The sequence below is a fragment of the Paroedura picta genome, chromosome 8, assembly GCF_049243985.1.
Source record: "Paroedura picta isolate Pp20150507F chromosome 8, Ppicta_v3.0, whole genome shotgun sequence".
In the NCBI taxonomy this organism is placed as follows: Eukaryota; Metazoa; Chordata; class Lepidosauria; order Squamata; family Gekkonidae; genus Paroedura; species Paroedura picta.
In genome coordinates this window covers 21,597,540-21,620,175 of record NC_135376.1, presented here as the reverse complement: position 1 = coordinate 21,620,175, position 22,636 = coordinate 21,597,540, and the positions used below count along the sequence as shown (strand labels likewise).

General features: G+C 43.6%; 1 protein-coding gene across 2 annotated transcripts in view; it reads left to right on the top strand.

Annotated features, from left to right (window-relative positions):
* MME (membrane metalloendopeptidase) overlaps positions 1–22,636 on the top strand; it is a 79,621-nt gene that overhangs the window by 25,312 nt on the left and 31,673 nt on the right. For both annotated transcript variants that reach the window (XM_077348635.1, XM_077348634.1), the window contains exons 4-10: positions 7,746–7,907; positions 11,367–11,447; positions 13,314–13,409; positions 13,519–13,637; positions 15,377–15,442; positions 18,679–18,813; positions 20,073–20,174. In XM_077348635.1, coding sequence (XP_077204750.1) covers positions 7,746–7,907; positions 11,367–11,447; positions 13,314–13,409; positions 13,519–13,637; positions 15,377–15,442; positions 18,679–18,813; positions 20,073–20,174 — 761 coding nt within the window. The remainder of the gene's footprint in view (positions 1–7,745; positions 7,908–11,366; positions 11,448–13,313; positions 13,410–13,518; positions 13,638–15,376; positions 15,443–18,678; positions 18,814–20,072; positions 20,175–22,636) is intronic.

Genomic DNA, 22,636 nt, shown 5'->3' with positions numbered 1-22,636 from the left:
TTTGAGCCTCCTTCAGGTAGAAAAAAGTGGCATATGAGAACCAACTCTTCTTCTTCTTCTTCTTCTTCTTCTTCTTCTTCTAGCTGATTAATACCACATAAATATATATATTACCAACACATACACTACCCCTTTCGGAGGCTGCAAGAAAAGGAATGCCTTAATTTAATCCCAGAAGGAAAGGGAAATGTTATTTATTGTGAATTTCAACAAAGGCTACCATTTGTATCACTGTGAAAACTTAACGAAAAACATCCACACCACATCAATTTACAGTAAACTCAATTATATAGAAAAGATCCAATGTAAAGGGCATCTTTGATATGTTTTGTTCTGCTGCAGAACTGAGAACATTTCCAGTGAATTGGTTTAAAACAAATATTGCAAAGAACAACAGCATTCATTGAGTAATTAATTTAATTTTTTTACTGCAGCAATAACAGCAGGTGTTTGGATCATGATCATTCTTCTGCAGCTGTGTGGATTTAAATTGGCTTTCGGGGAGGGGGGGTAAGCATTTTAGTACTGAAACTGGTGTAGCATAGTGGCTAAGAGATTTAGCAGTGTAGTCCTAAACTGAGTTACACCCTTCTAAACCCACTGACATCAGAAGGAAAGAATTCTGTTTAGCGCTGCATTGAGAATGATGCATTGTGGAGTCTCTTGTTCAAGATCGGCAGCCATATTTGTCTGTAGCTGTAGAAAAGAGACCATTAGCGCAGCATTTGTGGCAGGGTAAGAGCTTTCTTCACCCTCTACTCCAGGGGTAGTCAAACTGCGGCCCTCCAGATGTCCATGGACTACAATTCCCAGGAACCCCTGCCAGCAAATGCTGGCAGGGGCTCCTGGGAATTGTAGTCCATGGACATCTGGAGGGCCGCAGTTTGACTACCCCTGCTCTACTCACTTCTTCAGATAAAGTAACTTAAGGAGAGACTCACAAAAGCTCATGCCCTGGACTCAGACTACCGGACGCGTGCTCATTTCTTCTTCTGTCTAGTTCCCGTCTGCCATGAGCTTAATGGGGAGCCTTAGGCAAGCAGCTACATATTACAAGATGGTTTGTAGCTACGGATTCTGACATGGGTTCTTGAGCATGAACAGCCAGTAGCCTCGCTTGTCTCCAAGACCTGAAGACTTGGTGTATGCCCCTTCCATTCCCACCACAGTGGCTCCAAGAGTTGGACAGGGCAGCAGATGGAACAGGAAAAGATTACTTTGAGTGGCAAATCATTTTGAGTCTCTCATCATTCTTTATTTGCAATACATGGATGACACAATACAGTCATTGTCATAATCAGTAATCTTGGGGGTGGGGGAGTGGAAGTTATTTTGGAATAATTGTTACCCCAGGATAAAGTATATGAAGTGCCCTACTCCAGATCCATGAATGATTTCTCCAAAAGGCTTTACATAGTGCGACATAATTGTCCTGAACCGTAAAAGACAAGTCTCACACTGATGGCAGATGGTCTCCAACGTCAACCTTCTGAGACTTGTCCATAAGGAGTGATTTAAGCAGAACCCTTAATCCATTCTTCTTCCTCCAGATTCCTCAAAAGGATGCCAAGGTCCACAGCACCAAGCATGGCTGATAGACCAAGTAATAGTGACACAGTGGCATGGCTCTTGTCCTCATTCAAACAAGGATTGACTAAAGCCACATATGCCATCTTCATCCCCTAGCCCAGCACAAGCTAATCCCTTTAAGATATTGTGATGACAGGCATAAACATCCCACATAAACCTTAAATACATTGGCTGACAGATTAATTTTTTTCAGACTATGGGTCCAACCACATTACGTAATAGTTCAGCACAGTTTTATTCTAAAAAGCTGTAGTTACAGGGGTTGACAAACATGGTCTTGCAAACAGCAGATGAGTAAGGACGGGGGGGGTGGTCACTGTTAGTGATGTCATGACATCACGTCTGGCGGAAAAACAGAACTGATGTCAGTTGTCTTCTAGGAACCGGACCTGTCAAAAGCATAGAGTTTCAGGCAATTCCTAGAAAGGACCACCATTTTCTGCAGAAGTGATATCACACCATTGGTCCAATAGTTTTTTGTTAATTTTGCTCCTGCTCCAGAGCAGTGGTAGAAAACAGCCCTGTATGATAGTATTGCCCAACTAGTGGGTAGGGGAGGAGTAAAAATAGGTTAATTCCAGGCTTTTAGAAGCATTTCTGAAATGGATTATTACGTTATTTTTTTCCCTAGCATATAAAGTCTGAACAATGTTGGCTATAAAACCAAATGAAGGAGCCCAATTCAGAGAGCAAATCTAGCCAGATTAAATGTTCCCTGTTATGCAAACATTTCAGCTGCCTCTTCTCTAGTTATCAATGGGGATTTTGGCACTTATTTTTCTCCCCTCCCTGCTGAATTATATCTGCCAACTCTTGTCAACTTTCATGTAGCTTGACAGTTACCCAACTTGGCCACTTTCCTCACCCAAAAGGTGTCATTAAAATGGAGGCTGTAGCACAAATAGAGGCAATTTACAGTACAATTCTTTTAACACTTTCCTTGGAGCAAACTCTATTTCAGCTTTTCTCAACTTTTTTACCATTGAGAAACCCATGGAATATTCTTCAGGCTTCAAGAAACCCCAGATGTGACACAATTGTGTGGAATACGGCTGGGAAGCATAGCTGGGTACACACCCATCACAAGCCCCTCCCTTCCCACCCACCTCCAGGCCATCATTGGCCATTTTTGGAGGGGAGGAAAAGTCAACATGCCCATATATGGTCATGTCCCCTGATAAATATTTAACAAATTTAACAAATTTATTTAAAAAATTTTAACTCTCAGCCATTGGGGAAAACCCCAGAGTTTCATGAAACCCTGGTTGAGAAAACCTGCTCTATTGAATAGACAAGTGTAAGATTTTGAGGAAACCTGCTTCAAATGGCACTGTTGTTCTACTGAGGCCAGAATTGTGTGTTCATTTACTTTGAGGAAAAGCCTATTGTACTTGGAGGGGGGATTTACATCTGAAGGAAAATTCATAGCAGTAATCTACAGTGTGGTACCCGTGGGCCCCACAGCCCTCAGAAATGGGTTTCTTGATGCTCATCCCCCAAAGGAAATAACTTGAGCTAGCTTTCTGCCACTTCATTGGAACAGAAATTGCCCCAAAAGAATTGAGGAGGCATTGCCTTTATGCGCCTTTGTAAACCCACACACACCCCAGTCAGCAACAGTTGCCTCCATCAGAGGTAAACATCCAGCATTTTGTAAATGGCCCCGTGGGAGGCATTTTGCGGTTTGATTCACCCCCCAAAAGGAAGCTCTTATGTGATGGTAAGTAAAATGGGGGGCTTTGATAAAAAGAGAATGGGGAGCGTTCCATGCGCAATAAGACCAGGGACCCTGGATTCATAGGCTCTGGCAGTAAGAAAATTATCTCAGTTCACAATCTCCATTTGCATAGTTTTATAATCATTTTCCTTTCTTTTTTTTTTACTGCAATGGCAGCCAGCAGGGAACAATGGCAGATAGGATATTATTTCCCAGCACATTTCCCCATTATACTATCTGAGGAAGGAAAATCTTCTTCAGGGACATTCACAATGAGGCCAGAGATGTACAAATAGGAATTGGAGATAGGGATGACATCATTTTCAGGTTTTCTCCAGAAGCGACGTCACGCTGTTGGCCCATGCCGATTTTTGCCACTACTCCAAACCAAAGGTATGGAATGCCCCATTCCAGTGGGGAGAGGTCATATCTGGGAAGAGGAGGGTTGCCAACATCCAGGTGGGGCCAGGAGTTCTCTTGGAACTACAGTTGATCCCTAGGCTGCTGAGACACCCAAAGAAACAGCAGTTTCCCAGAATAGACTTCATTTTTAATTATTATTTATAGCCCACCCCTCCCAGCATGCAGGCTCAGGGCAAGCTTCAATGTTCAAGTCTATAAAACATGCAGAATAAATATAATCCATCACTAATGTAACTTATTAAAACTTTAAAACCATAAAATGTTCGAAAATAATGGTGCCAGCTGCTTGGCCAATTAGTTCATGTAAGAGCATTCCGTTCTCAGTTTGGAGTGGTGGAGCTATGTAGAGGGAACCCAATCAATGTTGAACCAGAGTGGTCTTATAGCTTCATATCCCTGTTGAGCTTCCTAACCTCCCCAAAGTCTGCCCTCCCCAGGCTTTGCCCCCCAAACCTCCACGGATTTTCTAAGCCAAACAAACAAACCAAAAACTGAGCAATAATATCTCAGCAACCAGAATAACCACAATTGCTAACTGCTAGACTGGGACCACTGAACAGCCACAGTCACCGAGCCTTAGAAATAACCATAGTGTCATACAGTTCTGCCAGGAGAGTCCTCAAAGATTTTTCTTAAGGACATTGCTTTTGCAGTGCTTAGTCCGCTGCTGTGATAGCCGTAGTATTCCAAAGAGATGAGTACTGAGGCCAGAAATGCCCCTGATTGGGCTGTAGTAGATCTGACAGTTTTGTGCAGGGTGGAGGAGCAAACAGGAGAAACAATTAAGGAAACAAAAGTGTAATTTATGGAAGTGTAATATTTTTATGGTGGAATATAATTTTTTATGGAAGAGCATCTGATTATCTTCGTTATGATTATGGAAAAACAAGACCACGGTGCAAAGCCCTTGCAAAAAACTTCAGCAATATTATCACCCGACATACCTCACTTCCTTTACTTTCCCATTCATGAAAACAAAAATCTGTACATGTAGGTTCTCTTGCTGAACTTCAGCTATTGTGATAACCCCACCCAGCTTTTTCACTGAATCTCACACAATTCCTCTCCCTATTAAAAGCCACATGGCTTTTTTACATACTGGCCCCACGATCCCCAGCCATAGCCCTTTTTGGTAGTCAAAGAGAACCCGTCATTCCTTTATTATCAGCAGAAAAGCTGTCTGGATCCAGCCTTCTGTCTTGACCCTCCATAATGGCACAGTCTTCTAAAACTCCAGTTCCCTCATTAAACCTGAAGCCCATTTCTCAGGCTTCTTCCTTTTTGACCTGTCGGTCACCTTTGGCACTGCTAAATTGTACTGTCCTCTTTGACTTACTCCCTGTTGGTTGGAAAATAATATATTTGGGGAGTCTCCATGTTTGTCACGGAAGCTAAAAATATCTCAAGTTTGCCTTGAAATGCCAGCCACAACATGTCTGTGGTGGTTTTGCAGAACAATAAGTCTTGGCAGCTTTGGCCATTATCCTCATAAGCCATCTGTTTGTCTAGAGCAGTCTATTCTTTAACTTCATCTTGGAGTTTCTTTTTAAGATAGGAAATGTTATAGTGAATTGGATGAAATAGAAGATATTTTGTGCAGAACACTATATAAGGTCTTAATAAGAGAGAAGTGGCCCTGTCTATTAGTCAAACATCTAAATGCAGAAGAAAAACTGTCCCAGTTGCTTGGCAATGATTCATCTCCATAAGATACTCTGTCAGGGCGTTTGCTTTATATTGCTCATTGGTAATATTTGATTATGGTGCAAATTGTTTTACTTGTGTTTGCTTTCAATGAAAGCTTTAAATAAATAAAAACTGATTTAAAAAATTAAATCCCCCATTTTGAACACTCATTCTTGTTTTGAATGGTATGTGATTATTTTCTATGGATATGCCTTTCAGGAAAAACAGTGTAGCTATAAGGATGTTCGACTGGGACCAGGAAGATCAAGGTTCAAACTCCCACTCACCCACAAAGCATGCCAGATGATCTGCAGTCTCTCTTCGCCTAATCTACCTTAAAGCTATTCTGGATTGTTTCTTCAGGTTCTTATCAGCCTTAATTGAAGTTAGAAAGGTCTTGTGGTGGTGAACAGTGCTGTCAAGTCACAGCTGACTTATGGAGTTCCTACAGGGTTTTCAGTGCAAAAGATGAACAGAGGCGGTTTCCCTTGGTGGTCTCCCACCCAAGCACAAAGCAAAGCCAACCTGAGATCTGGCACGATTGGGCATCCAGGTCAGGGCCTGAACCCTTATCCTGATTGATTGATTGATTGATTTGATACTGCCCCTCTCAGAGGTTGCCATCTTGGGACTGTGGGCAACATGACCAGCAATCAGCACAGTGAAATTCATCAACTAACAATAACATCCACAGTTCAAACAACAGGACCCTTCGAGAACCACAAATCTCTGCAGCCAGCAGTCACATATTGTCAGCTTCAGGACCCCTCCCACGAATACATAGTTTAGGAGGGGGAGGGAAGTGGAGCGGGCAGATTATATGTAAACTGGCCTCAATCAAATCCCATGGGGGAAGAGCTCCATTGTGGAGGTCCTGCAGAACTCAGCGAGCCCCGACGGAGCCCTGACTTCCCCTGGGAGCTCATTCCACCAGACGGGAATTGTCACTATTCATTTTCAAAGAGAAACGAGCCATCTTTCATGTGCCTCCTATTAACAGAGATTTACGAATCTTTGGCATAGTCAACTCAAGAGGCAAAAAAGGAAGTGTGCTTCATTGCTATGAGCAGAAGGGGAACTTGCTCATCCACACCTCCCACATGGGGAGCTGTATGATTTATCTCTGTATGTGTAACTCAGGTGTCTGTCTTCCATAGAGAATTTCCTCTTTCTTCCATTTAAGTGGAACTGCCGCTCACTCGTGCTCTTTCGTATGCTAATGTTGCCTGTTTGCATTTCTGCAGGGCAGTGCTCTTATCTTCCCACAACTGTTCTGTGTTCATAATGACGGCATTGGGGAGGGGGTGGATTTTGTCCTGAAAGTCTGAGACGAGTCCTCTTTTCTGCATGGCAGAAGCATAAATCCAACTGAGTTTGGGGGTTGGGGGAGGACTGATATTAACTTGCAGCATGGATATTTATTACCTTTAACTGGAGTATAAAAACATGTATGATCTTCCAGCGGTGCCTAGTTTCAGAGGATATTGAAAACTCATCTGCATTCATGCATCAGTTGATGCATATGCCCCACTTGGTAAAAACCACTCAAACATGCAGGTAGCAAGCACAAGTGATCCTTCCCATTTATTTACACCAGTTTGGTATAGTGGTTCCGAGTGTGGACTTCTAATCTGGCGAGTCAGGTTTGATTTTGCGCTCCCCCACATGCAGCCAGCTGGGTGACCTTGGGCTCGCCTGTTCTGACCGGGCAGTGATATCAGCGCTCTCTCAGCCTCACCTCCCTCACAGGGTGTGTGTTGTGGGGAGAGGAAAGGGAAGGGAATTGTAAGCCATTTTGAGACTACTCCGGGGACAAAAAAGCAGCATATAAGAACCAACTCTTTTATTTGTTTGTTTGTTTGTTTGATTTTTATGCCCCCCCCCCCAAGGCTCAGAGCGGTATTTGTTTCATGTATTCTATCACATCTCCTGTGTGGGTGGTTCACAGGACTATTGTAATCTACATGCTGAGTGAGTCTTTGTACATGGACGTCTTGTCCTTAGGGGAGCAATTTAATGGTGGAAGAAATTCTGTAGCTGTCTATTGGCACAGCTCCTACTTGTACTAAATGCCAACTACAAAAAGTGCATTGACTCCTACCCACTTGGCAGTAAGTTCCATTGATTTCAGTTGTCCTACTCTCAGGTAATGTAGATAAGACTGCTGCTTTAAGAGTCTTGCAAAATGTGCATTATGCGCTCCTGGTCGGTCATTATGCAGTGCTATGGACCACATTTTGCCTTTCACTTTGAACCAGTAATTCCGATTGATGAGCTTCCCCAAATATATACATTTCCTAAACATTTCTTCGTTTGCCTCCCATAACAGCTGCCCGAATCCTAGAAAACATGGATCTTACATCAGAACCTTGCAAAGATTTTTACCAGTATGCTTGTGGAGGATGGTTAAAGAAGAACATCATCCCAGAGACAAGTTCCCGTTACAGTAACTTTGACATTTTAAGAGACGAACTAGAGGTTGTTTTGAAAGGTCAGTAAGTACAAAATTTATGGACTAAATATTTAGGGCCTTTCAGTCTTCTCTTCTGTTCACCCACATTTTGTGTTGAGAGGGCAAACAATGGTTGTCTATGTGTGTATATGTGCTTCTGTCTTCTACTCTGCCCCAAATCAGCAGGAAGTATTTCCTTAGTTATTTGAATGCACATATGGGGATGAGTCTGTTGCACCTGACGAAAAGCAAAAGCTTGGAAGCATCTCAACCCACTCCGAGGAATGAACTCCTGGCAATCATAACAGCTGAAACCAGGGTGGGCAGGTGTCCTAAGTCAGGGGTAGTCAACCTGTGGTCCTCCAGATGTCCATGGACTACAATTCTCATGAGCCCCTGCCAGCAAATGCTGGCAGGGGCTCATGGGAATTGCAGTCCATAGACATCCGGAGGACCACAGGCTGACTACCCCTGTCCTAGGTGATAAAAAAGAGGCCTTTCCCCTTCAGGCCAACTCAGCTTAGGAACAGCCAATAGTGGCCAACTTTCTATCTTGTATTTAGATTCAGTCTGTAATCACTTTCTAAACACAGGCCTGTCACAGTTCTGTGAGCCCTCGTGCTTTACAGCAGTGCCCTCTCCATTCTCTCATGCATCAAGATAGCTTTAATTCACTCATGGCCTTTTCTTTAGGTGCCCGTTTGCTTGGCAGTGGCCTCCCTGAGAGCAGAAGGAAACATTATTTATGCAAAATATCCCGCAACGCCTACAAGATCATAGGATCTGAAGGGACCTCCAGTGTCATCTAGTTCAACCCCCTGCACAATGCAGGAACTCACAACTACCTGTTTACCCACAGTGATCCCAATTTAATGCCCAAATGATCTTCCCACCAAAAATCTCCAGAATGCAGCCTGGCCTGGAGTAAATTCACCTACCATCCCACAGTGGCAATCAGCAATTCCCTGGGTATGCAAGGAACGGCCACAAGGGACAAACCCTGGCACATCCCTTCCTGCCCACCCACTCACAATCCGCATAAGTTCATAAAATCAGCATTTCAAAATTTAGTTCCCATTGAACTAAACATTCCCAACTTAGACCACAGCAACTTTCTCATAGGCCACTTGTCATGTATCCATCACTGGATTACATGCCTTCCTCTCCCGGTGGCTCTTACAGCCTCCCTTCCCCCAGTCTTTGCCCCCCTTGTGATCTGAAGCTGTTCCTGTTATCTCCTGTGAGTGGTACTGGAAAACCCCAGGAGATGCCTTCAACAATGTACATCCTGTGATGGCAACTTACTGTAGGTGCTCCTTCAAGATTTCCATTAAAGCTCCTTTTACTCATCTCTGTGATGGGTCTGCTTTGGTGTCTCTAGAAGCGTGTGATCCCAGGGTCATGACAATACCTTGGTTTGAGTCCAGTAACTTCTTAGAGAGCAACATGATTTGGGGGATACAAGCTTTTGAGAGTCAAAGCTCCCGTTGGCAGATACTTTCTGACAAAGAGAGCTTTGATTCTCCAAAACCTATTTCCCCCCAAATCTCATTGCTCTTGAAGGCGCTAGTGGACTTGAATCTTGCTGTTCTACTACAAGCCACTTCAGCTGCCCTCTGAAACTAACTTCTAGGACGATGCCTGAGAACCTACCTGCTTGTGACTCCCCAAAAATAAATATGAGTCCAGTGGCACTTTAAAGACCAATAAAGTTTTACTCGAGGTAAACTTTGTTGGTCTTAAAGGCACCACTGGACTCAAACTTCTTCTGCTGCTTCAGACCAACATGAAATCTGTTCATGAAAGATTCCCTATGGTCACTTTTTGTCCAGTCAGTTTGTCCTGCTCCTGACAGGGGAGCAGATAGAACTGGGGAGCAATGACAGCAACAGCATGGAGGAAGCAAGCCCTACTATGCTGATACTTTAGAGCAGTGGTCCCCAACCCCCCGGGCCAGGGACCAGTACCGGTCCGTGGATCAGTCAGTACCGGGCCGCGGCTCCTCCTCGTCCTCCTCCTTGGCTGCTGCCTTGGGGAATGTCCTTCCACTCTGCAGCTGGCTCACCTTTGGTGCTCTCCGGCAGCCGCAATGGCTGGGGCTCCCCCTCAGCATGGCACTGCGCAGTGGCTGCTGGCAGCACCCCCCAGTGGGTGGCAGGAAATTAGGGGCACCGGTGGGAAAGCAAGTGGTGCAGGGGCTTAGGCAGCAGCGGTGACGTCCCTCAGCAAAAGACTACCCCCCCTCAGGCCTCAGTAAAATTGTCAAGTGTTGACCGGTCCCTGGTGATAAAAAGGTTGGGGACCACTGCTTTAGAGGAAACAGCGTGAGAAACAAGGAGTATATTTCATGTGCCTGAAAGACCTGGCCAGACACTGTGGCTCCACCTGCTGGCTAGAGGCTCTGATAAGGGGCTACAGCTGGCTATACTTTGCCAGTACTAGTTAGTTGTCACATGGGGGTTTGTTGTCATCTGATGGCTGTCTGCTGAGCTCCTGGAGATAGGACCCCCCCAAAAAAAAAAAGTCTGCATCAAGGTCTTGCCGTTAGCAGCATCTAGGGTTGCCAACTGGCCCAGAAAAAAATCTTGTCCTTGTAACAGAGGCTGCGATGGAGGGAGAGAAGGACGGAGGGAAGGTGACATGGTAAACCTCAGTCTAGATGATAGAAGTTACAGTCAGGACTTGGAGAACACCAGGGAAGACTGCGGAGGAAGGCAGTGGCAAGCTGCCTCTGCTTCTCACATGCCTTGAAAGCCCCTTGCTGGGATCTCCTTAAGTTGATTGCAACTTGATCGTACTTATGGATGGATGGAATGTGTAGAAAGAAGCAGTGGAAGTTTTTCATGGCAGGCAGGTGAATAATGTGATCTGACATTTGCTGAAGATCAAACTGATATAAAAGGGGCTACTACAGGGAGCCTTTTAAAAACTAGCAAACTTGATGGCGCCTAGTAAAGTGTAGCTTCTGTACACGTGGTGAGGTGCAAGAGTGAGTCATGTCTCCCACTAAATGTAGTCCATTCTACTCACATACCTCACCCTGTAACCATAGAGCCATTCCTGCATCCCAGTCTGAACATATTCCATGTATGTACCTGAGCCTAGCTTTGAAATGAAAACCCAGGTCAGCCTGATCTCATCAGACTTTGGAAGCTAAGCAGCGTTGTCCCTGGACAGCACTTGGAAGAGAGACCTCAAAGGAAGACCAGGGTCATGACACAAAGGCAGGGAATGGAAAGCCACCTGTGAACATCTCTTTCTGAAAATCTTATGGGGTCACCCTAAGTCAGCTGTGACTTGGTGGCAAAACAAAAACCCAAACCAACTGTGCCACAATCTCATGGAACTCAGTAGGACTTAATATCGGAGCAAACTTATTTCCGTAAGTTCCCAGCAATGCAGGTGTGAAACTGATTGGTTTTACTTGTTGTCCTTAATTCTTTCATTTCATTGATGTTGTAATTTCCATATATCTGATCATATTCCTCTTGTTTCCAGATGTCCTCAGTAAGGAAAACAGCAGCGACATACCAGCTATTCAAAAAGCAAAAACTCTCTACAGATCCTGTGTAAATGAAAGTAAGCTTTTTTGAAAATTGATGCATGTAAACGTATTGAATGTTAATCTTTTCTATGTTGTGGAGGTGCACAAATATACCCCACTCTAGCAAAACACAGCAAACCCTACATTATTGTAATGCCCATATTGAGATCAGCATATATATTATTGTCTTTTTGGTTTATTTGTAATATTTTTTCTGTGTGCTGGCAGAGCTTATTTAGCAGCAAGTCTGCATATTTAGATGATCACAGGAAAGACATCCAGATGTCTAAAGAGTAGTTTTCCATTAGGACATCAGTAAAGAAAATAGGTGGAAAGCTGGTGGGTTGTGGGGAGGCACACATGAAGTGGTCATGCACCCCCCTCGGGGTTACATGTTTCTGAATGTTTACCCCAAAGGTGGTTTCACCTGCCCAAGAATCTCTTCATGTCCCGTCTATGCCTATTATTACTCACTAAGAGGGTCTCTCTCAGGTCACTTGTTAGCAAATTAGTAAGTGTTCCCTGGACCGAAAAGCAGAAGCTTTTAGTACTGACTTGTGCACTCCGGCAAGCTATTCGTGCTGGAATCCAGTCTAAATTATCCTCCGCACTGGCAGATCCCAGCAGAGAAGAGAGAGGGGCAGATGGCGTCCTTGTCCAAAATGGCTTTCTGGGTTGAATGTAAACAAATACAAATAAAACAGGAGCAGACAAACAGTGGTTTACCTGATATGGAAATCATCACAGAAGATCTGGCTATATCAACTTAAAGTGGACTCAGGATGCTAATGACAGTGTTATATATATTTTATTGCCCCCCCCCACCAATCAATAAAACTTGGGAGGAGGGATTTCAGATCTTTCACATGGATCCATTTTTAGAAGATGCAACTGTAAGCATACAAGAGAAAAGGCCACTGCAAAGGACACCAAGGTGGCACCCCAAAACTAGTCAGATAGGGTGATGGGTGCTATCTTTCATTATTCTACTAATGGTGGCATAGGTATTAAGAGCAGTGGACTCTAATCTTGATTCCCTCCTCCTCCACCTATAGCCAGTCACAGTTCTCTTTGAGGTCTCTCAGTCCCACCTACCTTACAGGGTGTCTGATGTGGGGAGAGGGATGGAAAGATGTTTGGGATTCATTTGGGTAGTGAAAAACGGGGTATGAAAAGCTCTTCTTCTTCAGCTCTTCTAAAAGTTGCTTCCATGCTTGTCCTCAGAATACATTGCTCAGGCTGGCTGGCTTGCCACTTATCCACACTTCCCTCTTCTGGTCAGCCAGGCAATTAGAAACACAAAGCTTTCCAGTAGTGTCAATCTCCCTGCGTAAATAGCTTCTCCTTCATTGACTTTGGCTTACGGAGCAGTTATTTATGAACAAAAGCTAATGTTGCCCTGACCTTGATAGGTCCAGCTAGCACAAACTCAGGAGCTAAGCAGGGGCAGCCCTGGGTAGCATTTGGATGGGGGACCCTCAAGGAAGACCAGGGTTGTGATGCGGAGCTAGGCAGTGACAAGCCACCTCTCTCACCTTGAAAACCCTATGGGGTCACCATACGTCAGCTGCAACTTGAGGCCACTTTCAGCCAACATTTTGCTTCTGGGGACACTTTCCTGTGGCTGGAAGAATGTTCTCCTGCATCCTTGGGAAGGCTGCTTGCCAGCAGGAGAAAGGATCCTAGGTATCCAAGCCAACGTTTTAGTTTTTCTTAGGGGGAAAGTGTGTTCTATCCCAAGGATGCTCATTCTCTGGTTTCTCTTCAGATTGCATACATTTTCCCAAGGATGCTTGGACCCTGGAGCAAATTTTTGCAGGGAAGAATTGTTCGTGTGATATGTAAAAGGACCGTTTTCATCTGTCAGTGTTATAAGATTCATCTTTCTTTGTTTTCACAAGCTGCTATTGATCTCAGAGGAGGGGCACCTCTCATTAACATACTGAGAACTATTAATGACTGGCCTGTAGCAACCGACAACTGGGACCAAACATACGGTAGGGAAGCTGTGCTGATTTCCCCACAATCCATTGTTTCCCTTCCCCCTCCCCCATAGAACTGTGAAAAGAGCCATCATGCTGAGCGTATGTTTTTGATCGTCCTTAGGTAACAATTGGACAGTTGAGAAGTCTATTGCACAACTAAACTCCCAGTATGGGAAAAAGGTCATCATTAACCTGTTTGTTGGCACAGATGACAAGAACTCCACACAACACATACTTCACGTAAGTTTACCACTCTTAGAAAAGTCCTCAAACTTTTTCAAAACTGCCTTGGATCCTTGATTCATGCAAAGATGCTGGTTCACGCAAGCTATACTCCCCAGCCATGCAGACTGAACAGTGAGGATGATCGTAGCTTGGCATATACCCACAGGCAACTATGTGGTAGCCACTGCCTATGTATCCCACCTTATTTCGTATTCCAGTCTGTGAATTTTCTTGGATACCCATATCTTCGATCCCATTGTTCTGGTCAGCCTAAGCCAAGGTTGTAGGAAAGCTTCTATGGTAGAAACTCCCTCCCTGAAGTTGCATTTATGTAACAGACCAATAATTACACTGTGACTTCACAGGCTGTCTTTTATGACCAATGTTCAGGAATAACGGGAAGCTCGGGGTTGATTGGCTACGGAGGGTGCTTGGGGTATATAGATACTGTACGTCAGGGGTAGTCAAGCGTTTGCTGGCAGGGGCTCATGGGAATTGTAGTCCATGAACATCTGGAGGACCACAGATTGACTACCCCTGCTATAGGTAATGCCTTGAATCCATGTCCCCTACCCTGTGGTTGTGTTCCATTTCCCCCTTGTTTTGTTCTTCTGCACTACCACTGGCAGTCAGTGAGGGACCATGATGTGTAAATTTGTGGTTGCATACTGGCCAAGAGATTCCTGTGAGGATAGTCCATGCAGTGTGCTGCTAGCCTGTTAACAATTAGAGATCTGAGCAGTTCTGAGTCACCCATTATGCTTCTGATGTCCTTCACAGCCACCCCTCAAGAGATCATATGCTCTCTTTCTCCTCTGTCACATTCAGTGGCAGCAAGATCTTTGTGCCCTCAGTGGCCAGCTGTTTTCTTTGGACGTAGCAGAATTTGTAATAAATGACATTATTCTTTCCTTTTATCATGAATTCAGGTTGATTCCCTCTCTTCTTATTTGGGCTGGTCTGGAAGTGTTCATCTTTTACATTCTGTCTTCCAGTTATTGAACCCTAGACACTATTTACCATGCAGTGCCCCTTTTAAGCCTGTGGACTTCAGTGATCTTAAATGGGTATAAGGTTCTGATAAAAGGAGATGTTAAATGGGAGCTGGATTGGGGAGATATCTAACCCAGCTTGCAATTAGGCTTCTTCATTCCCTGCCTTCTGCTCAGCACACATTTGCAGACAGAAAAGGGTCATGGAGGGTGGGCTGTTTGCCTTATTGTCAATTCCACATATCTTCTGGGCAGACATGGGGCTGTAAGATCAATAGCCCGTCCCCCCTATCAAATCTGTGGGTTCAGTGAAGACATGGACACTTCAATTCCAAACACCCAGAAACACTGAACACCAACAAGCAAAACTGGGGAACGTATATACATGTTTGAGACTCCTGCCAAGACATGCAATTGGCCCTTAATGGAGGCCCATGATAGGTTCATAAGGCTGTCTGCTGATTGGTTAGCCCTGAGAATTGGCAAAACTCTAACCAAGAGTTCAGGATCCAAGTCTGTTCCATGCTGAAGGCTTCAGAATGTCCGCGGACACAAACCACCCGCCCTCCCAAGGTCCTTTTCTCTCTGTAGAAGTGAATTCAGTAAAGGCAGGAAATGGCCATAACTCCATGCTCATTTAAAGTTACATTGAAGTAGACCCCAACTCTCCTTAGGGATGCACTAGAAAACAGTACGATTATGTTTTGTCAACTCTGCGTTCAAAAGAATTTTGACAATTGTCTTTTGAAATTGGTTTTATAGATTGATCAGCCTGGACTTGGACTCCCTTCCCGTGACTACTATGAATGCACTGGATTATATAAGGAAGTAAGTATTACCCGACAGGTCAAAAAAGAAACTTCCCACATGTCTTTTTAATAAACGTAACTCCTGTGGCCAAGTTGCCGGCTGCCTGACCTGTTCAGAAACCTCACTGAGGAGAGTAGGCATGCATTTGGGTATCAGGAAGATACTCAAGAAGGAGTGGTACCCCCACCCAAATATTTTTACACTGTTCAAATGCTTTAAAAAGTTTTGTATTGTGTTTTTATGCATGTCACCTTGTGTCAGATCGCCGGCAACTTCTGCAATTAATGCACTAGGCATATTAGTTTATTGAACTAATGATAATTGTTGCTGAAATTGATTATTATAATTGATTATTATAATCCCAAGATTCCCACCACCAACAGACGTAAACACAGCTCAATTAAGGAAGACTGGATTTCCTCTGCTCTCATGGAAAGCTCATGAATTCATCTTGCACATTACTTTATTCGTGCCAGGCCCAAGGTCAGGCTCCTTGATAACATTCCAACTCCCCCTCTCCCAGGAGTCCATCCTCTGGGAAAGAACTTACAAATTAGACTACATCACAGGAAGCAAAACATTAAAAAGGGTTACAAGCAGTTACACTTTCTCAGACCAGCTTCCTACTACCCAGCCACCTGCTCATTACAAACATTGACAGTTGACACCAAGGTTGATACCTTACAAGGAACAATACCAAATGAACATGGCAGGAGGCTGAGAAATCACAGAAGCATAGAGTAGGGAGGGGCCATACAGGCCATCTAGTCCAATCCCCTTCTCAATGTGGGATCAGCCTAAAGCATTGGTCTCCAACCCCCAGTCTGGGGACCGGGACCGGTCCGTAGATCAGTCAGTACCAGGCCGCAGCTCCTCCTCATCCTCCTCCCCGGTTGCCCTGCCACTCTGATGCTGGCTCACCTTTCATGCTCTGCTGCTGGCAGCATCCCCCAGTGGGCGGCGGAAAATCAAGGGCGCCAGCAGGAAAGCAAGTGGAGCAGGGGCTCAGGCGGTGGCAGCAACGTCCCTCGGCAAAAGACTACCCCCCCCCGAGCCTCAGTAAAATTGCCAAGCATTGACTGGTCCCCGGTGATAAAAAGGTTGGGGACCACTGGCCTAAAGCATCCAAGGGACCAAGACCTATGAAGATAGGTTGAAGGACTTGGGAATGTTCAGCCTGGAGAAAAGGAGGTTGAGAGGGGACATGATAGCCCTCTTTAAGTATTTGAAAGGTTGTCACTTGGAGGAGGGCAGGATGCTGTTTCTGTTGGCTGCACAGGAGAGGACACGCAGTAATGGGTTTAAACTTCAAGTACAACAATATAGGCTAGATATCAGGAAAAAAAATTTCACAGTCAGAGTAGTTCAGCAGTGGAATAGGCTGCCTAAGGAGGTGGTGATCTCCCCCTCACTGGCAGTCTTCAAGCAAAGGTTGGATACACACTTTTCTTGGATGCTTTAGGATGCTTAGGGCTGATCCTGCGTTGAGCAGGGGGTTGGACTAGATGGCCTGTATGGCCCCTTCCAACTCTATGATTCTATGATTCTAGGATAAGTATCTGTCCAGCTGCTGCTTGAAGACTGCCAGTGAGGGGGAGCTCACCACCTCCTTAGGCACCTGATTCCAGTGCTGAACTATTCTGACTGTGAAATTTTTGTCCTGATATCTAGCTGATATTGTTCTATATGTAGTTTAAACCAGTGGTCCCCAACCCCCGGTCCAGGGACCGGTACCAGTCCGTAGATCAGTCAGTACCAGGCCTCAGCTCCTCCTTGTCTTCCCCAACCGCTGCCTCGGGGGCTGCCCTGCCACTCTGCCGCCGGCTCACCTTTGGTGCTCTCCAGTGGCCGCCATGGCTGGGGCTCCCCCTCAGCGTGGCACTGAGCAGCTGCTCCCCTCTCAACCTCCTGTTCTCCAGACTGAACATTCCCAAGTCCCTCAGCCTTTCCTCATAAGGCGTGGTCCCCAGACCCCAGATCAATCATACTTCTGTATTCTCTATAAAATTGTTCAGGGCTCTTTCAAAAATTATGTATGTATGTATGTATGTATGTATGTATGTATGTATGTATGTATGTATGTATGTATGTATGTATGTATGTATATTAATAGTGTATATGTGTGCGTGTATGCATGCATTGTTGTTGTTAGGTGCGAAGTCATGTCCAACCCATCGTGACCCCATGGACAATGATCCTCCAAGTCTTCCTGTCCTCTACCATTCCCCAGAGTCCATTTAAGTTTGCACCAACTGCTTCAGTGACTCCATCCAGCCACCTCATTCTCTGTCGTCCCCTTCTTCTTTTGCCCTCGATCGCTCCCAGCATTAGGCTCTTCTCCAGGGAGTCCTTCCTTCTCATGAGGTAGCCAAAGTATTTGAGTTTCATCTTCAGGATCTGGCCTTATGCGCGCACACGCATGCATGCACACACACACACACATATACATTTATAATACATCTGACCTTAAATGAAATGAAATTTCGGATAGGAAGCAAACTCATCACCAAAGCTGTTGCAGACATTCCAAACATATACAGAGATTACTGGACTTCACTGCTGGGACCATTGTTCCAGGAACATGAATCTAATCCGGTTCCAAATCATCTGTTTAATGCCATAGTCTGGGTGCAGACTAGGTTACGGAAACTCTAATTAGGCAATTTGGTCAGGAAATGTGCCATTTAAGTGGTAGGTTTTAAATACAGACCAGTAAACATCTAATTACACATAATAAAGGCCTGATGGAATGTTGTGGTTGGTTGTATTAGGCATGTAGCAATTTGCCACAAGGGAATACATAAAAAGCATTTTTGTTGTTGTTTATTGTTGTTCAAATGATTTCCAGATGGTCTGTATTTTTTTTCCTAGCCATATATAGCTAACCATTCATGTTCTCCTTCAACCACAATAATCCGGCAAAGTTTTTAAGTAATACATAGATCCATAACTAAGGGCAGAATAACACCATGCTCAGCTTGGGGCTCCCACTGAAAGCTGCATTCATGTGCCAAGTTCTGGTTCAAGTTCCTGCTCACTCTGATGTCACATGTTGGAAGATTTTACCTTGTGCTGTGACATCGTCATATTCCACATTTCCCCAAGTGCCCACTTCCCTATTCCAAAGCAGTGGTGGCCACTCTTATGGGTGAGGAAGTGGGAGAAAAAGTAGTGCATGCATTCCCTTGACTGTTCTGCATAACATCCAGAATGCATTTGGGCAAATAATCTGTTGCTGTTTTTCCTCCTCGCAGGCATGTTCAGCCTATGTTGATTTCATGATTTCTGTAGCAAAACTGATCCGTAGTGAAAGAAATCTCACCATCAATGAGACCGAAATTTCTGTGGAAATGAGAAGAGTAATGGATTTGGAAAAAGAGATTGCAAATGTAAGTCACTCTGTCCTCTATGTATAGAGTAGTTTGATTCCTATCCGTATTCTGAATGATGTTTGACTCTCTTCTTGAGGGGTCAATGAAACCCCAGGCAAAAAAAGATGTAAAACAATTCACGGGATAACTTGTGCATCTGGTGGGACCCATCTGATGTGTTCTATCTATCACCTCTGGATTCAGGAGTTGCTATATACTAATATTCATGCCAATTATGTGCTCTTACTTAAGGTGCCATAAAATAGTAAAATAGTAGCTTACAGAGGTGGGTCCTCACTGCCTTCCATTTCTCCCAGAATTCCTTTGTGAGCCCCAAAATGGCAGAACTATGCATCTGTAGCCTCCTAGACAAAGCTGTAGGGCTACCATAAATGAGGAGGACTCCTGTGAAATCACAACTCTGCTAATTCTCGTCAGGAAGTAGGAGATGTTGTGAGGGTGGTTTTGGCTGTCCCTTCTCTGAATCACAGCTGTTGTGCTTTTTGTTTAGGAAGGCCCTTCTGTGGGGGAAGGGGGTCACAAGGAGTTTCCGAAGGAGAAAATGGGAAGGATCTATCCCTGTGCACATATTGGCCCTGAGAGCCAACCCGGGGTGGCTGATTTTTTAAAATATGGAACAGATTGCCACATATGCAAGTGAAGGGAAGGAAATCCCTGTCTTGTTGAGGTTGTCTCACATCTTCTCTCAGGGCCTGGTAAAAAAAATCTTCTTGTGTTCTTGGTTTGGTAAAGTAGTAGCAGAGGAAGAGTTGAGTTTTAAACTCTGCTTTTCACTACCCAAAGAGCCTCACTCTGGCTTACGTTGGCCTTCCCTTTCTCTCCCTAAGTGGTAGGAAAATAGACCAGGAATAACATTTATGTTTTCTCCAGGTATGTGAAAGACCTTCGTTTAAAAACATTAATGTGCAGTGTTATAAACCTTTCAAATGTATTTTGCAATACTGTAATTATCAGTAAGTTTAATTTGTTTTACAAAACGGCACATTCAAGGTGAGTTAATGAGTACAATATAACAATTATAGAGTGATCAGATTTGAACATTGTCCTGTTTGTAATATTAACGGTAAATTTAAATGCTGGTGTCCAATAAATTTTCCTGCTTTGTAGCAACTGGCTCAGATATTCTTAGATAATATTATCCTGTCTACTAACTCATAAACATCAGCAGCTCGTATGATTTCAGAAATTGAGCTTCTTTTTATGGAGACGTCTGTGTGTTTTTGTTTTATTTATTTTTAAATCTCTTTTGTGTTAAGGCTACAACCAAATCTGATGACAGAGTTGACCCGCTTCTGCTATACCACAAAATGACATTTGCTGATGTCCAAAAGAACTTCACTTTGGAGAACAATCACCAGGTAAAAAATCAATACATTATTTTCAGCTTCTACCAACACTGATCAATGGAATAGCACATTTCCATTCATTCATTTCATTTACTTATGGTCGTTGACCAGCATCTATGGAATCGTACAATGTTTTAAACAACTTAAGGTTGGATCTTGAGAGTCTCATCCGTTTTCCTTCAAGAGAGAAAGTCCCTTGATTTGCTGAAGGAAGTCTCTGTCTGTTAGAGTAACACTTGGTGGAAGAGAATCCAACCTTATTCCTGAACATGAGTGGAACATTTTGGATTATGTGTGTGTGTGATATTTTTGGGGGGTGTTATTTGCCGAAACTATGGCAGGAAAATGAGATGACTGGAAGAGGAGATTGTAGGAAGTCTTAACCCCTGTCCTTGTTTTTTTTTCCTCCCAAATAGCTGCTCACCAGTTTTTATTTGTTTTATTTGTGCAGACGTGTTCAGTAGCTAAATCAGAGAAAAACCATGCATAGAACATTGCTTGCCCATGCAGTTCCTTATTCCTTATAACCACATGTGCACTAAAGTCACTTTTTTCTGCATGTAAACTATCTCTCCATTCCATCATGTCAAAGATATTGATCCACTTATTGTTCATGATTGTAAATACATAAGCAGTTTCTTCATCATAAATAGCAACGGTGTATTTTTTATCACAAACATTTATCTCATGCATATTCAGGGGAAAAGTTAATGTCTCACATTTAAAGACTTATGGTGCAAAGGCTGAGTTCTTTGGCACACACAGTCTACTTACAGCTTTTTCAAGTGATTCAGGAAACAGCCTAACCAATCCCACTCAGTATCTTACCCAGTTTTGTTTAACGTGGCTTAATTTAGGGTCAATATTTGGATGGGAGACCACCAGAAAAGCTCTGCAGATGAAGGCAATGACAAACCACCTCTCCTTCTCACTTGCTTTGAAATCCCCTTCAGGGGAAATCCCCATACGTTGGTTGCAACTTGACAGGACATTACACACAAAGCCTAGATTCTAGCCATTTAATTGATTGTTTGCAATTCAATCTATTTACTTATGACTAAGACCTCAATATAAAAGCATCCCTGAGATACTGGAACAAGGGTTTCATAATTCACAATTTAATTAGGGATGCTCAAACACTAGCCTATTTGGTTCACTTCCTGTTCATTGGTCACAAGCAGGGAGCTGATTTTCTGATGATTGGTTCAAATGTTTATCTGTGCATTCTTGGCTTTTTAGCAGGTTGCTTCACTGTCTTCCTTTCTTCCCATGCAGCACGGAGCAGTGTGTTTTTTAGATCTGTGCATTCTCACACAGCTCGATTCAATCTTGCTTCCCCTTTGTTCTTGCTATATATAGATACTTTCACAATGCTGGCCAAAGAAGACCAAGAACCTCTAGATGTATGCACCCAAAATAAAAATAAGCCAGAAATTAACTCTTTCAAGTTGGCCCCAGGATACCTGAAATGACCCAAAAGAATTTCAGATTTGGGGAGTAATGAAAATTTATCTCCTGGAATTTGGGAAACATTCCATTCTATTGTTGCTGTTGTTGTTGTTTTTTTTAAATCCAAACAGTCACATTTCAAATTTTTATGCCAGGTTTTGATTCTTAAATTGACCATATTTGATATGTAATTTCAGTAGCAAAATGATAAAATATGAATTTTCAAAAATGTCTTTAATTAAGGAACCCAGAAGTGTTGTTTTTTTATCAGTTTTAAATTGTTTTACAACTTACAAGGCTAAAAATTGATCAAATTCAGCTTATATTATTGCTTACTGGCCAGATATTTCCCACGCTCATGGAAAATTTGTGAACAGAGGTTTATTGTTTATGAACTGAGCAATATTTTCTTTGTTGCTTATGAGGAATTTGTTTACAGTAGCAGTCTGGCTGTGGAATGCCAAAAGCAAGAATGCAAAACTGCATGGCACTTTTACATGCAATTACATAGAGATGTCAGCCCTCAGGTAGGACCTGGGGATCCCCTGGAACTAGAGCAGACTAAAGAGATCAGTCCCCCTGGAGAAATTGGAGGCTTTGGAGGGTGCACTCCATAGCATTCTACTCCACTGGGGTCTCTCCCCACCCCAAATTCTGCCTACTCCCAGCTCCACTCCCAAAGTCTCCAGGTATTTCCCAACCCACAGCTGGCAACCCAAATAAAACAAAATGCAGTCCTAAAAACACTTGCATGAAATGAGGTCCGATTGGGTTAAATGGGACTTATTTTTATGTCAGTCTACTTGAGATTGCTTCCATACATTGCACTCTTAAGTAGTTACATGCTTTTGAATCCAGTGATATCCATGGACTTAGAAGGGAATAGCTCTATTCAGGATTGCACTGATAGGTTGGCTGTATGCATCTATGTGTATATGTGTATGTGAGTTCCTCCCCCTCCCTGAAGCATTTGTTATTATGAAGCATGGCAGTGACTGTGAAGATATTGTTGTGTTACTCAAATT